The sequence below is a fragment of the Myotis lucifugus genome, unplaced genomic scaffold (assembly GCF_000147115.1).
Source record: "Myotis lucifugus unplaced genomic scaffold, Myoluc2.0 scaffold_988, whole genome shotgun sequence".
Classification (NCBI taxonomy): Eukaryota; Metazoa; Chordata; class Mammalia; order Chiroptera; family Vespertilionidae; genus Myotis; species Myotis lucifugus.
The window spans coordinates 102,183-118,392 of NW_005872036.1; the positions used below are offsets into that span (position 1 = coordinate 102,183).

Below are 16,210 nucleotides of genomic sequence, written 5' to 3' on the forward strand. Positions count from 1 at the left end.
TTAAGTTTCTATGGGCATCAAAAATTATCTTCAGAAAAATGGAACTGTTTAAAAAAAAATCAAAGATGTTAGTTAGAAGGATGCCCCCTATTTACATAACACAGCCAGATGCCTCAAAACCTTCTAGAACTAAAAGGACCTCTGCATGTATTAACTTAAAAAAAATAAATCACTCTTCCTGCACTCTTTGTAGCTAACGGATCATTAGCGGATTTCAAAGTTGACCACCCACAGTGCCAAGAGAGGGAGCTTCCCAGTAGGAAAGTGTGCAGGATGAATCCTTATGAATAATGTCTGTAGATACTTCTGAAAACTAAAATTGCTATTGGCAGAAATAACCCATCTCTATGTATAGGCGCTTCTATTTATAGAACCACAGCACAGGCGTAGGAAAGAATGCAAATGAGATCCCCAGTAGCCGTGGTTCAAGTGGAACTTGCATTCCTTTTTCATGAATTTCACACCACAGTAAGAGTCTGCTGATTACAAGGCAATACCTGCCTTCTCCCCAGCTGCCCTAAAGCATTAAACTCCTTTCAGATGAATTGTCAGCTGTACGTGCAACCTGGTGCTCCAGCACCACACATAGTCTTTCTTTTTACTAGTAAATATATATATTTTTAAAATATATTTTATTGATTTTTTACAGAGAGGAAGGGAGAGAGATAGAGAGTCAGAAACATTGATGAGAGAGAAACATCGATCAGCTGCCTCCTGCACACCCCCTACTGGGGATGTGCCCGCACCCAGGTACATGCCCTTGACTGGAATCGAACCTGGGACCTTTCAGTCCGCAGGCTGACCCTCTATTCACTGAGCCAAACCAGTCAGGGCCTTTTTTTTTTTTTTAGTTATTATTGTTTAATAAGGTAAATAAACCTGAAGGTGCCAGGGATTAATGATTTAATCCTTGCAACTAAACCAATATCGCAATGAGATTAAGCCCTTTTTAATATTCTCAATTTTAGATGAGGAAATTGACAGATGTCCAAGGGCATCCAGCAGAATTGGAACTGCAACCCAGGTTTGACTTCAGAGCTTGTACTCTTGAGGGCTAAGATTTGTAAAATGTTTTAGTCAACCAAACACTGTTCCATAACCTAGTTTAAACAGGTGCACTCAGGGCAATAGAGACAGGAAATCACAGGGAACAGGATATGTTCAGACACCAGCAGCACTTCAGTGTGGGTGGCACGCTGGGGGTATGCAGCAGGAACATCACATGGAAAAGGCAAGTTTCAGTTGACTCTGGAAAGTTTGAGCCCCAGAAAAATCAAATCTGGCTCATATAACAGTAAGTACATATCCAGTCAGGATTTGAACTCAGGCCTAACTGGATGGCACGCTGTGGTAGCTGTATCACCAGATCTCTTTCAAAGAACTTGCTGCCAAGACATAGCTTTAGGGTCTGCCTTAGCTGCAAAGAGCTGTCTCACCAGGTTACTGCCCTTCCCAGGCACCAGGATCTAGAAACTGAGGGAGGAGGGGGTAAAGGGTGGTGGCGAAGGCCCTGACATCCCCCACGTCAGCCCAATCTATGACAATGAGGGGCAATACTTGCTCCAGAACTCCCTGCCATACTGGCTGAAGCTTTGTTGAGTCTGCCTTGCAGCTGACTCCTTCTCATGCCAGTCCTTCTTCCCATCTCCCTCTTCATTTCAGATACGTATCTTCCGTCTGAAACTCCCATCTTAGCATCTACCTATGGAAAATCCCATCAGGTCTTATATAAGAGGTAAGTATAACGTTATTATAAAGTCTGTGAAAGTATGGGCCATGATCTATAAATGTGGTTAACAGGAAATAAGGAAGCAGGAGAGTAAAATGTGAAAGCATGTCTAAAAAGAATGAGTGATGAATGAGCATACTTGAATTACTGAGTCTGAAGAATGAACTGGCCGAATCTTCCAGCAGAGATGGGGGCCTGGTGTCCCACTGCTGTGCTGATGGGAACCACAGGGCCCAGTGTGCACTTCATGTTCTTGGAAACAGTTTACTGATTGGCCAATCACAGAAAGGGCCACTTCAGCACAGGCCACGCTAGCCTTCTTATTGCTACAATCCCTGCTCACCCACATGGAGTAGACAGTGACTAGGAGACCCTGTATGAAATGAATTCACATTCCCTGGCACCTTCAGGTCTATTTACCTTATTAAACAATAATAATTAAAAAAAAAAAAAAAAAAGATAGCCCTAACCGGTTTGGCCCAGTGGATAGAGTGCTGACCTGTGGACTGAAAGGTCCCAGGTTCGATTCTGGCCAAGGGCATGTACCTTGGTTGCGGGCACATCCCCAGTAGGGGGTTGCAGGAGGCAGCTGATCGATGTTTCTCTCCCATTGATGTTTCTAACTCTCTATCCCTCTCCCTTCCTCTCTGTAAAAAATCAATAAAATATATTTAAAAATAAAAAAAGATAGATGAAGGTGAGACACAACCACCAGCCTCGAGTCCTAAGCCCTGGCTTTGTGGTACCCTCCTGCTGGGCACAAATGGAAGCACCTGAAGGATAGAAACTACAAAATGAACTTGTCTCAGTTCAAAAACATAAACTTTGAAAAAGAAATGGGAAGAGAAGACACTAATTTTAAACTTTAAATCCTGGAAAATGCTGTTGTTGCCACTAAAGTGTCTCAGATTCCTGCTCTTCCTATGCCCCTCCTTTCAAACCCTCAACACCCCTGGAAGATCTTTAATACATACTTGGAACATCTTCAAATCCATCCCAGAAATCTCCTACTGTGGCTCCTGTGATGATTTCATTGGTCCTGCAATTAACTAGGTCGACTTCCTGACCTCCAAATTCTTTCCTGAAGGATTCAGGTTTCCAAAGTTCAGTGTTCAATTTGTGATGCACTCCTGACACCATCACTGGCTAAAGAAGAGAATGAAGACTTTAGTTTGAACTCCTCCTGCTCTGACCCCACACCTGTGGCAGCTACTGGCTTGGTCTCTATAGGTCATTTTATCTCAGATCCCGAAGTGCCAGCTTACACTTCTGAGCTCCCACAGCATTTCCTGTCTTCATCACTCATCTGTTCTACACATCCCTTGCTCTCAAACTACCTCAGTAAGCTTCTAGGGCAGTGGTTGGCAAACTGCGGCTTGCGAGCCACATGCGGCTCTTTGGCCCCTTGAGTGTGGCTCTTCCACAAAATACCACGTGCGGGCGCGCATGTACAGTGCAATTGAAACTTCGTGGCCCATGCGCAGAAGTCGGTATTTTGTGGAAGAGCCATACTCAAGGGGCCAAAGAGCCGCATGTGGCTCACGAGCCGCAGTTTGCCAACCACTGTTCTAGGGGCAAGGACTCCACTCCCAGTATTCACAGACTACCAGGGCCAAGGCTCTGGGCAGGCAGAAGATGTGGTAAGACAAAGGCCAGCAGGAGAGTCCGGTCTACAGAGGGCACAGCCACTGGCTTCCAACCTGTTGTTGCTAGGCAGGAATATAGACCTGAGGTTGCCAAGTCCTTTAGTTATCTAAGACAAGCCAGAAATCCTGAACTTTTTGAAATCTGACTAAAATATTGGCAATCAGTTCAATTTAAAAAAATTATGTTATTCATGCTCTTGGTCTAAATTCAGTCTGCTAGTGTCATCATGAGCAAATCTTAGTACACAGGGCTGAAAAAAAATTTTAGAATTTTTTTGTTAAATATATACATTTTTCTGTATGGCAATTTCCTAGCCTTGTCCAAGAGGGAAGTATTCCTTTAGTGAGGACTCCATTTAGCCCAGAAGAAAAGCCAAAGATTCAGAAAACAAAAACCAAAACAAGCAGAGGAGCAGGTGTACATAGCCATTCATCTCCTAAACTATCAACCAAAACTTAAGATGCAGTGAGTGCACTGGCTAGTATTTCTCAGTGGTTAGAGTATCAGCCCGGCACTGAAGGGTCTTGGGTTTGATTCCTGGTCAAGGGTATGTACCTGGGTTGTGGGCTCAGTCTCTGCCCTTGGTCGGGGTGCAAGTGGGAGGCAACCAGTCAATGTGTCTCTCTCACATCGTTCTCTCTCTCTCTCTCTCTCTCTCTCTATCTCTTCCTCCCACCCTCCTTTCCACTCTCTCTGAAAAAAAGCAATGGAAAAAAAAAATCCTTGGATAAGAATTTTAAAAAAACTTTTTTTTTTTAAAACTTAAGGTGGAGCAAGGCTGCCCTGTAAAGCAGACCCCTTGGGAGACTACACATCAATTACAAGATGAACCACCTGGCTCTGGTCCACCTAAAACTGCCTTCAGCACAAGGTTTTAATTCATGAAAGAGGGATACATGATTGTCATAGTTTGTCTAATCCCCCAAATCCCATAAGCCTCCTTGTCATACTCCACTTCTGTTGAGATTTATCACACAAGAATAACTGAGTCCAGGCGCTCTCATCAAAAATCCAGTAACTAGCCCTAGCCAGTTTGGCTCACTGGATAGAGCACTGGCCCAAGGACTAAAGGGTCTGGGTTCAATTCCGGTCAAGGGCACGTACTTCAATTGCAGGCTGGATCCTCAGCCCGTCAGAGCATGTGCGGGAGGGCAACCAATCGATGTCTCTCTCTCACATTGATGTTTCTCTCTGTGTGTTTCTCCCCTTTCCTTCCCCTTTTCAAAATCAATGAAAACATATCCTCAGGTAAGGATTAACAACAAAAAATTCAATGACTAGTCAGAAGCAATCAAAACCTCACAAGCCATACTACTCTGCCTTAATAACATTCACCCTAAATAATAAAGTACAAAAACAGGAGATAAAGTAAATACTACTTCTAATTGGGGAGAGGGGTGGTAGAAGGTGGGGGGGATGTCAGAGTCTGCCAAAGGTACCAAGAAGGGGGATCTGAACTGGGCTGGGGGAGCAGAGGACCCTCTTACCTGCCCTTGTTTCCAGCACTCCCTAAACACATTCCAGTTGCTCTTGTTATTGGGATCTTGCAGGCACAGTAAGCGATTGTCACATAGCCAGTAGTGAGGAGTGTCAAAGCCCAGAATGCTGGGCTTGATCGTCAGTCCTTGAGGCCTCTTAGATAAATCAGAGGAAGTCTTATTTTGCACTAAAGAGGCAAAGATGTCATCAAGGATTTTTGGTGTATTCTTGAGTCCATTTTCTGTCTGAATTTGAGAAAGAATACAAGTCTTAAATGTCATTCCCTACCATCAAAAACTCATTCCTATAGTGGTAGGACAAGTATACATCACATATCCAGAAAACAGTCCAAGCCAGGACCCCAAGACAAAAAGGTAAGTCTCCTTCCCCCACTTGACATCACAACTCACAGAAGTGGGTATAGGCGAAAGTGTAACAGGAGAAAATTGCCCAGCCCAGTACTATAACCCTGTGAAGCCCACCTGCCAATCACACAGCCTTCTGTACCCATGAAGAAAAGCCTAGGGTTCATTTCTACTTTCTGTTTCAATTTTTCTAGTCTCATCTATTCACCTTTACTAGGCGGAGTACAAACAGCAAAACAAATGCATACCTTTCCCGTAGAGGAATTCAAGAGATTTCGGAGGAAACCAGAACTGTTGTTGCTTACAGGTGTCAAAATCGTGCTGTTAAAGGTATGGAGGACTGTGCTGGACTTGCTCAAAGGAGGCAGGGGTGGAAGGCATTTGATTTCATTCTTTAAAGTTGGCATCATTGGTTGTTTTTCTAAAAATAAAAAACATCCAAATGGAAAAGCATTCTGAAATAAAATCTCTTAGTAGTCCTCTATTAAAACTACTTTGGAACCTGTTTTCATTTATTAGAACAAAAAAACTCAACAGGATAAATACTAATGACATTATATAGACAAGGATTCCCAACTGGTATTAAATAACAAAGATCCAATTCCAGGGGATACATGGTAAATGATGTATATATATTTTTTTGAGTTTTAGAGGACATTTATTAAAACTGGAGACAATAAAATAAGGAAGAGCTGGGGAAATGAGCCTAGGCTGGTCTGCTCTGGCTCACTAATAAGTCAGAGAAAAGGGGGCCTCGGGACAGGCTCAGGGGGTTTGCCCAGGATAAACTGCCACTGCCCATTGCTGCCCTGGTTGCAAGCCTTGTAGGGACCCTTAGAGTTTAGGAGATGCACGCCTGTGGGGAAAGAAGGAGAGAAGACAAGAGGGTGCTCCTGAGAAGGAGGGGAGGCTAAATGGTATTTTTTAAACTTCTGTTTTCTATTTGTTTGTTCCTCGTATACAAAATACAATTGATTTTTATAAATTAACAATGTAACTAGCAACCATGATAGAAATGTTTATTAAATATATGCTTTTTTTCACATGTATAATTAGATTGTCTGCAGATATCAACAGCTTTATCTCTTTCTTTCCAATTCTAATATCTTCTTGTTTGCCTTAATGCAATAGCCAGGATTTCCAGCACAATGTTTAATAAAATAGTGATAGCAGGTATGGCTTGTCTCTTTCCTGAACAGAGGAACACTGTAAAAAAAAACCTATTCAACCAATTAAAAAAATTCAATCACTATTTATGATGATTGATGTCAGTTTTATTGTAGAAGCTCATTATAGTAAGTACTAGAGGCCCGATGCATGAAATGTGTGCAAGCTAAGTAGGCCTTCCTTCCCCCGGCTGACGGCACCGGCTTCCCTCTGGCACCCAGGAACCCGGCTTCCCTCACAGCCCCCGCTTCATCCAGAAGGACGTCCGGTCTAATTAGTATATTACACTTTTATTATTATAGATATTCCCTTCTGTTCCTAAGATTTAAAAAAATCATGAACAAGTATTGAATTTTCCTACTTTTCTTTGTCTCATAATTTTTCTTGTACTTTTTGAATGTTAAACTACACCTGCATTTCTGATGCCCTTGTTCATGCTGTGTAAGTCCTTTATTGATGGTACTGAATTCTATCCACTTAAATTTTGTTTAGGATCTTTGCATGAAAGAAACTGACCTGCAATTTTTCTTTCTTTTAACATAAACAGAAAGCAGAATCACGTACATTTCTAATCTAACTACCTGATTCCAAAGGCCGTATTCTTTACACTATCATCAAGCATAGATGAAAAAGCACAGATAAAGAAAAATAAAACTGAAGCCAGAACACTGAACATTAGACAAAATAAGATCTGTATATAGGATAAGAATAGGAAGGCAAAAAAGTCTCAATCTCCACCTAACTTACCGTCTACCATCAGCAGTAGCTGTCCTTGCTGGTGCTGCATTTTGAAAACATTTGCACATGTGTCAGGTCTCATGGTGACTATAGGGAACCACTTTCCCTTCTACACGACCTCTAACTACTCTGTTCTCACAGCAGCTAAGGCTGCCCAGTCCCTCCCCAAATGGACTACAGTTCCCAGGAACCCACAGGAAAGGAGGGAACGCTCACCCTTATTTTCCTTGTTGACATTTCCACCTGTCAGGTCGGCCAGCCAGTTTAAAGGAGAAGTGCTGCTGGGACAGGCTGGCTTGATGCTGCTGGCCGGCTTGGAGGCGGCTCCCCCACCCATGGCCACTGGCTCCACCACCGAGGGGTTCTGTTGGAGCATGGTTCCAAGAGTCGGTTTTTCTCCAGCTAAGGAAATCTGAATATAAAAGGAGAATTTTACACAAGCTGAAAAATTAAGTTTTCCTTTTCTTATCTTCTTCCTAACAGCTCACCAGTAAGAGAGACAAATACCCAAAACAAAGCCCAGTAACAGCCCTACACATCACCATGGCTGCAGTAATATTGCAATAACAGAACAGAACTATAAGGTAGGGGAGACTTTAATTTTTTAGCTTTTATGTATCACTAGTGAAACATTAAGATATGCTAAGAATGTAAATACAGCAAAATATTCCACCCACAGCGCTTTATCTCCCACCTCACAGTTATACATATCCTTAGCGCTCCATCTACCATGTTGCTTTAATTTTTTTTTTAAAATATATCTTTATTGATTTCAGAGAGAAAGGGAGAGGGAAAGAGAGATAGAAACATCAATCATGCGAGAATCACTGATTGGCTGCCTCCTACATGTCACCCTACAGGGGATCAAGCCTGCAACCCAGGCATGTGCCCTTGACTGGAATCGAACCTGAGACCCTTTAGCCCGCAGGCTGACACTCTATCCACTGAGCCAAACCAGTTAGGGCTACCGTGTTGCTTTAAAATGACCAGTTTGTGCCAATCTACCCTAGTATCTGGAATAGACACTCAAAACAGGGCTGCTGAATGAATGAGTACAGGAGGCAGGGTAGGAAAGGTATAGCTGTGATTTCAGAAGGAAACAGGAAGTAGAGAAAATGCCCTTGATTTAGCATAGTGGAATGGGCTCTTAAATGTAGTGATCATCTCTTAAAAGAAGTCGAACAAACTGAGAAGAAAAAAACCTGGAAAGAGCACACCACTTATCTTTCTGTTACTTAAAAATCTGCCTTGACAGCTCAACTGGGGAAGTTATACATACATACATACATGGAGGAGGAAAAGGATAGTCAAATCCGTGTTTGATCTCGGCCCTCCCTTTACATGTGATATGATTCTGTGATGTCCAATTATTGGTATTGTTCATTATTCCTCGACTAGAGGCCCAGTGCACAAAAATTCGTGCACTGGGGGTGGGGGGGGTTCCCTCAGACTGGCCTGTGCCCTCTTGCAGTCCGGGAGTCCTCAGGGGATGTCTGACTGACTGCTTAGGCCCCCTCCTGGAGGGTGCATAAGCCGAAGTCTGGCCTCCCTCTGTGGGAGGCAACCTGGAAGGCTGATCAGGGGACAGCCCGCTCCCCCCCCCCCCCCATCTCCGTCTCCTCCCTCTGCCTGCTGGCACGCGCCTTGGCTGGCCTGGTGCCACCTGCTTGCCGGCCTAGCCCCCTGCCAACCGGCAGTTCCACTGTTTGGTTGATTTGCATATTATGCTTTTATTATACAGTGGGGCCTTGACTTATGAGTTTAATTCGTTCTGAGACCGAGCTCATTAAGGAGCTCGTTAACTCAAATTACTCTATCAACTCAATGCAAAAAATCGGCTGAGAGACAGTTGGTATCTCAAAAATCTCGTTAGTCGGGACACTCGTAAGTCAAGGCCCCACTGTATAGGATTAATGATGAGGAAGCTGAAGCCCATATAAACCAGTTAATTTGAGCCAAAGTTATGCAACTAGAAAGTGGCAGGGGGAAAAAATTCAAATTTAGTTCTGACTCCAGAATCAAAACTCTTCTATCCATGCTGCCTTTTATATAAATGTAAAACACTGATTATTTAAACACAATATGGAATAATGGGCTGAGGGAGAGGAAGGAAGATGGGGAGAGAGGATGTGATGGTGGAGATGAAGGGTATGCCTCTAGGAAGAGCATCAGCACCAAGGAAATGTACATTTTTTATGCTGAGTATGGGTACATAAAGATTAATTTCAATATTTCCTTCAACTCTTCACATACATTACAGGTAAAATATACTTAGTAATTTAAAACATTTTAGAGCTTATCTGAATCTCTTTAACTCTGCAAAGTATGAGAAGTTTTTAAAAACCCATATAAATTCAATAGTAACTTATTAGGTAGACTATAATAGAAGAGTTTTTTGCTTTTTCAAGAAACAAAAATTAAAAACCTACTAAAAGTTCCATGATAGTAATGTGAAAAGTGAGAATGGGTCTATGAAGTGGCACATGAAACATGAATTCTCTTTCCACAGACAGTGTCCCCATATTCCTTTCAAATATACAGAAATTCTTGGGTTATTTGAAAGCAGACAGACAACAATAAGGATGGTGAATCTAGCATAAACAGTAATACCTGTTTTATGTCATCCTTTGAGGCTGGCTTGGAAAAGAGTTTGAATTGCCTGTTTGAACAGGGACAATTTGCCTTTATTCCCCATTTTGCTCTTACAGAATGAACAATGTCTCCAACTTCATAGAGGGCTAAAAAAAAGGGCACAGGCAAACATCTGAACATGGATGTCACGTATTTTCAATCTCAACATGACAAAGCAGAAGCTGACGTTTCTGGCAGGATGACTATTTTTTTTAACATGCTTACAAGTCCTCCTTTTCATCCTGCTAAGTATGCCTTCCGCCAAATGTACCATTTCCTTTCCTTCCACAAAACTATTTACAAGACCTTAATCACAAAGTTTTGGGGACATTATTTTACAAATTTCTGGACAATTTATGGTACACTCTAAAATAAAGTTAGCATATAATATACTATACAAAGTAAAATGAAATCACCTTTGAGCTAACCAAAACAAGGTGGAAAAAAAATCATTACACCATGTAAAATACCTTTTCCAGGGATGATCTGTGTAGGCATCAGGTTCTCTGGTTCATGGATTTGACTCTTCACACACCTTATCCAAGAGAAAGTCTTGTAGGCAGAACCTGCAAATAACTGATTTGTAGTAACTGATCTCATGGACTCTGGCCCCAAATACCTCAGGAATCCATCACCACTAACCAATAAAAGGATTAATCTAAGGGTGTTAAGGGGTCTGGAGGAGAATCAAGTCAATCCTCACCCTGCTGGAAATTTTTCCTCTTCATCCGGTAGCAATCCACACACACTCCAAACCCACACCGAGGACACACCCAGTGCAGGTTGAAGATGGTGGTGTCACACACATCGCACATTTCTCGAACACCTCTGACAGCTCGCTTCCAAGCAACCTGTCCTATAAAAATCAATAAATCACTTAGTCTTGGGAAAAGAGGGCTTATGAAATATAACTTGAAGGGGAAGGGAGCTGATGTTACTCCTCCCTCTGACTGGAGTTCCCATTAGTTCTGTTCAACACCCAGAGTCCATCTCAACTCCACCCCACCCACAGGCCTCTTCACACCATAAGCAGTTGGGGGGTGCAGTTTTACCCCCTAGGAGATACTCGGGCTCTGCACCCCTGCCCCCCCACCCTTCAATGAGCTCTGCATACCACTGATGTGAGTTAAGTGTACTGAATAAATCAATAAAAAAAGAAAATAGTAGTGGTTACACTGGAGTTCAGACACAGGTATCACACTACAGTGGTTCTTCATGTTTAGGGTCATGAGGCCCTTTGAGAATCTGAAGGCAGCATGGACCATGCTTTCTCCAAAGGAAAAACAAATTGACTCAGATACACAAACGCAACATTTGACATAATCTCAGGTTAGTCACAGATGCCCTGAATCTACACAGTCTGCCCATTAAAAACCCCAGGGTGCTTAGGGAAACGGGAGGGAGATGCACATTAATTTAGTGGGGGCACAATAGTCCATAGTTCCTTCATGGGACAGAAACTTGATTTTGTTAGTGCCAGGAGTGATGTGGACACCCAAGACTGACTCATACTAACCAAAATATCCAACAGATCTATATATATAAAAGCCCAGTGGCTGGAATGGCAGAACAACCAGAATGACTGGTGGCTATGATGTACACTGCGGCAGCCAACCAGCCTGATCCAGGCCCTGATTGTGCGCCACCCCCGCCAGCCCCTCCCACCTCGCCCCCCCGGGCCAATGCCCCTGTCTGGCCCTGCCCTGGATCGGCCCCCAACACCCCAACTGGGGGTAAGGCCAGCTGGCCAACTGCCCACAGACCCTCCCCCATGCAGGCCCAGCCCAATGGGTCCTCATCAGGGTGGGCTAGCCGGACCCCACCCGTGCAGGATTTCGTGCACCAGGCCTCTAGTTAAGGCATAATCCAGAATTCTACAAAGTACCATTCCCCATTCCAATGGCCAAGCCCTGATAATGGGGGAAGGGCCTTCCAGAAATGGGCAGGACATATAACCCGCTCCCCACCTATGCAGAAATGCCAGATCAGATGATCAAATCAAGTATTAGAAAGTTTCAAGGAGTATAAGCAGAGAAAGGACATTTTCTGGGTCAGACAAAAGCCCAATGTCTGCTGATCAGAACACTCTTTTCTGTGTGTCTCCCTCTCCCGAACAAGACTGGATCAACACTGCCACATGCTTGTTCTATGGAGAGCATTTCCCGCCCCCCCAAGTCCAGTTTGTGGTTAATTTATTCATTCTTCAGACTGACCACAATGCAAATGACCAACTTCATTTTGCACTGAATTAATCCAATTGCTGAGTGAACTTCTGCCATTTCATTATAATGCAATAGCTCACTGTATAATACACAGAGCTTTAAGCATTTTGCAAATGAGATTTTATGAACTTCACCTTGGTCACTTGTATTAGACTGTTTTATTAGAGAACATTCTTGGATCTCTGAGCCACCATTTAATGATTTTTTGTCACTGAAAAGACAAAGTAAAAGTATAAACGTTGAGCTCAGCCTCCTAATCTCAGGATAAGAGTAATCCCTTTGGGAACATCTTGTGGCATCTTTCAGTATCACTCAAAGTGAGTTCCTCTCTCCAACTGACCAGCTGGTTAGAGGAAGTAAAAAGGAACAGAAGACTCAAACAAACAACAAGGAAAGGTTAATCACATTTAAATCTTCAAGGACAGAGTTTCTTAATTATGCCTATTTCTGTATGAAAAAAAAAAATGCATTTTCCAGATGACTCACCTACAGCAAAGAAAAGACATCAGTTGCTTTAAACAGCTCTGATGATTTGAGAATGAAGTACTAATATGTTCCAAAGAAGTGTTTCTGTATTTCGATCATTATATGCCACCTTCTAGATCAGCAGTCGCCAATCTTTCGGACCGCATGGACCACCAGTGGTCCGCAGACCACTGGTTGGTGACCGCTGTTCCAGATCACTTAAAATTTTTTTCTTTAAATCTACTACTTTTACTTAAATGTACATAATAAAGGCACTTTGTATGTCTACCGAAAAGAGAAAACCATCATCACATGCCTTAAATAGAAGATTACGAGAAAACAACAACAAGATTCTTTATTAGAGTCTCTGCTACCCAAACAGAATAGAGTGATTCTAAAGCTGCTCTTCTCTTCAGCATGACTTGTCCCAGGGCTCACAATTCTATCTCCCCACCTGAATTCCTGCTCCTCGGAATGCCCCATTCCTTGGGCTCTGAGATGCAATAGTGTCAATACCTGTCCAATAAATTATTTTCATTCTTAAGCTAGCTTCAGCTAGTTTCTGGTACCTACAACTAAAAATCTTTTTAAAAAAAATATATTTTATTGATTTTTTTACAGAGAGGAAGGGAGAGGGATAGAGAGTCAGAAACATGGATCAGCCGCCTCCTGCACACCTCCTACTGGGGGTGTGCCCGCAAGCAAGGCACATGCCCCCGACCGGAATCGAACCTGGGACCCTTCAGTCCGAAGGCCGACGCTCTATCCACTGAGCCAAACCAGTCAGGGCTACAACTAAAAATCTTAAGGCTGTATGGGTAGATGCTTGCATTGAAACATTATTTGCCTATGCCAGTGGTTCTCAACCTTCCTAATGCCGTGACCCTTTAATACAGTTCCTCATGTTGTGGTGATCCCCAGTTTCATTGTTACAAATTGAACATAATTAAAGCATAGTGATTAATCACAAAAACAATATGTAATTACATATGTGTTTTCCGATGTCTTAGACGACCCCTGTGAAAGGGTCGTTCGACCCCCCAAAGAGGTCGCGACCCACAGGTTGAGAACTGCTGGCCTATGCAAAGTCTGAAAAGCTACCCACCAGAGGAATGGAAAGGTTTCATTTGCAACTCTCAACCACTTGGGAAAGAAAAATGATGGAAGAAAAGTGAGACTTAACAGACAGATGCCCCTTGGTGCTTCTGGCTGGATACTTCTGTTTTACAGAGGGACATGGACAGACAGAGGTGTGCTGTCCTCCCAGATGTCATACCCTGACATGTTATGAAGGAGCTCTGGCTCTAATGTGTCACCCACACTGATTGATTCCTATGGTTCATTGGGCTGCCTGATAAATGTGAGAGTGGAGGCCACCTGCACACACCCATATGGAACCTCCACCTATTTCCTTAAAACCTTGCCTCTAACAGAATCATTTTCATCCGAGTTTGTTCCCATTCTCATTACTGGGACCCAGCACCCCAGACTGATTCAGCAGGTCTTGGGTAGAACCTGTCTATTGTAATTTTCTTTGAAATGTATTCATAATTAAGAACCTTTGTCTTAAAGTAAACCATCCTGAAGCCTCAACCCCTTTTGGTAAGCCCACACTGCTGATCGTTGTGCAAATTCCAAAACCACCTCATCTTTACCTTTCCTAACTAAAAAGGAGCTCTACTCCTTTGGTAATCACCCCCAAGTAAACCCCCTCAGATAGGTAACTGGCTCTGATGAAACCAACAGGTAAAATCTGGTACAAAAGGAAAAATACAACCTCATTATGCCAGTCATCTAAACTTTGGGGTTTAGAAAATGAAACCTAAGCAATTAGGACTTAGGTGCCACTCAGGAACAAAAATCAAGTTGGACTCAAAAATCCTACCCACTAAGAGATGCTCTTACTGTGTGGCTCAATAGTTGACATAGCTTCCTTTTCAGAAATCACCATTTGACAGAAGTGGTCTCCAATGTTGGCCAGGATATACTTTGCTGTGTCCAAATCGATCCCCACCACGTTTTTGTTTATAGGCAACCACAAGCCAATTGCTTCACTGTCATACTTGTTTGGAGTTAAGAAACCTTCTACCCGCAACACACCATGTTTGTTGAATTTTAACCTAGAAGAAGTAGAGAAAAAACAGGTGCATTTCACATACACACAAAATTAATTTATAATTTATAGTTCCTAATTCAATCAAATTCCTTCCCAGTTTTCTATAATCTGCATGGCTAATTACAGCCAATTGTTATTTGGCAATGTCAGTAGAAAGATAAAAAAAATATTCCCCAAAGACATGGTAGGGAACACCTGCCAGACTTGGGGGCAAGAATAATCACAAGTCACCAGAGAAGTAAAATGACCAACACAAGGTGGTAAATTATCTGATCAGATCTGAATACAAATATTGCTTCAAGAAAAATGCTCAGCAAGGGAAGGCTAACCCTAGATAGTCACTGAAGCCATGACCACGTAGGTATTTAGCACTCATATGAATCCTAGCTGCTAATTAGGGTGCAAGCTCCTAGAGTGAGCGGCAGTGTTAAGGTGGGCCTCAGTACCTAAGAGAGAGGAGTAGTAAAAGGCAGAATACTTTCTCAGTATTCTCGTTCAATATTTTTGACACCTGAATGTTTTTTCTAAGCTATGTGTTGGTTTTTAATTTATTTTAAATACAACATTAAATGTCAATCTATTCTGAGACACATAGAAGTAGATAACCATAGTGAAATAGAATATAATAGGTAAAACAATCATTAAATTTTATAGGAACCAGAGGTTTGTGTGGCTAATGTAAAGATAAAAATAGTAAGTAAACTTGACCTTGCAATAAAAAGGTAGACATTAGGTAAGGGAAGGCATGGCAAGGAAACAGGGACCTGGATTTCACTAGTCACCAACAGTTATGAAAACTCAAGTCTGTGAGACACATGAAGTTGTATTTTAGAAAAACCATTTGCCGCCCTGGCCGGCTTGGCTCAGTGGATAGAGGGTCAGCCTGCGGACTGAAGGGTCCCAGGTTCGATTCCGGCCAAGGGCACATGGCTGGGTTGTGGGCTCAATCCCCAGTAGGGGACGTGCAGGAGGCAGCCTATCGATGATTCTCTCTTATCACTCGTGTTTCTCTCTCTCTCTCCTTCCCCCTTCCTCTCTGAAATCAATAAATATATTTAAAAAACAAAACAACAACAAAAAAACCATTTGCCTAGAAGAGCATAAAATGAACTGAAAATACACTGGAAGTTGCCTAAGAGATGCAAGCTTATTTTTAAGCAGTCCAAAGGAGATATGCAAGTTTTTAACTGATAGCTTAAATTAGAGATAGTCATTATACTAAAAAATGAATTTAAAAGCCATTTCAAAAGGGAAGGAGATGGCAAACTGGGCTTTATCACTGAGACCCTACCCTACCCCCTCCTATTTTGTCTGCAGAAGAAGTTAATGAGAAACAAACTTGATGAGAAAGCTTGTGATAGCCTCAATCTTCACTGTAAACATTGGGGGGTGGGGAGAATGTTTTTTTAATTATTATGTTCTTTTTAACCATAGAAATGAGTTTGTTCTAGTTCTACTAGATTGGCTTCTACTATGTAACATTAAGTAAAAGCACTTTCCCCTTCAAAGAGGTCAAAAATGGGAAAATAGCCGGTCAGTGTGGCTCAGTGGATGAGCACTGACCTATCTTAACCAGGAGGTCAAGTTTCGATTCCTGTGGGAGCACATGCCCAGGTTTCGGGCTTGATCCCCTGTGTGGGGGGTTGGGGGG

The 16,210-nt window shown here is 42.5% G+C and overlaps 1 protein-coding gene across 1 annotated transcript in view; it reads right to left on the reverse strand.

Moving 5' to 3' along the window:
* The window catches only part of LOC102425534 (lysine-specific demethylase 3A), a 33,933-nt gene that overhangs the window by 15,265 nt on the left and 2,458 nt on the right, over positions 1-16,210 (reverse strand). The window contains exons 2-9 of the mRNA XM_014449012.2: positions 14,349-14,563; positions 10,460-10,612; positions 10,227-10,322; positions 9,736-9,863; positions 7,342-7,537; positions 5,469-5,641; positions 4,864-5,100; positions 2,704-2,875 (exon numbers count right to left, since the gene is read on the reverse strand). Coding sequence (XP_014304498.1) covers positions 2,704-2,875; positions 4,864-5,100; positions 5,469-5,641; positions 7,342-7,537; positions 9,736-9,863; positions 10,227-10,322; positions 10,460-10,612; positions 14,349-14,563 — 1,370 coding nt within the window. The remainder of the gene's footprint in view (positions 1-2,703; positions 2,876-4,863; positions 5,101-5,468; positions 5,642-7,341; positions 7,538-9,735; positions 9,864-10,226; positions 10,323-10,459; positions 10,613-14,348; positions 14,564-16,210) is intronic.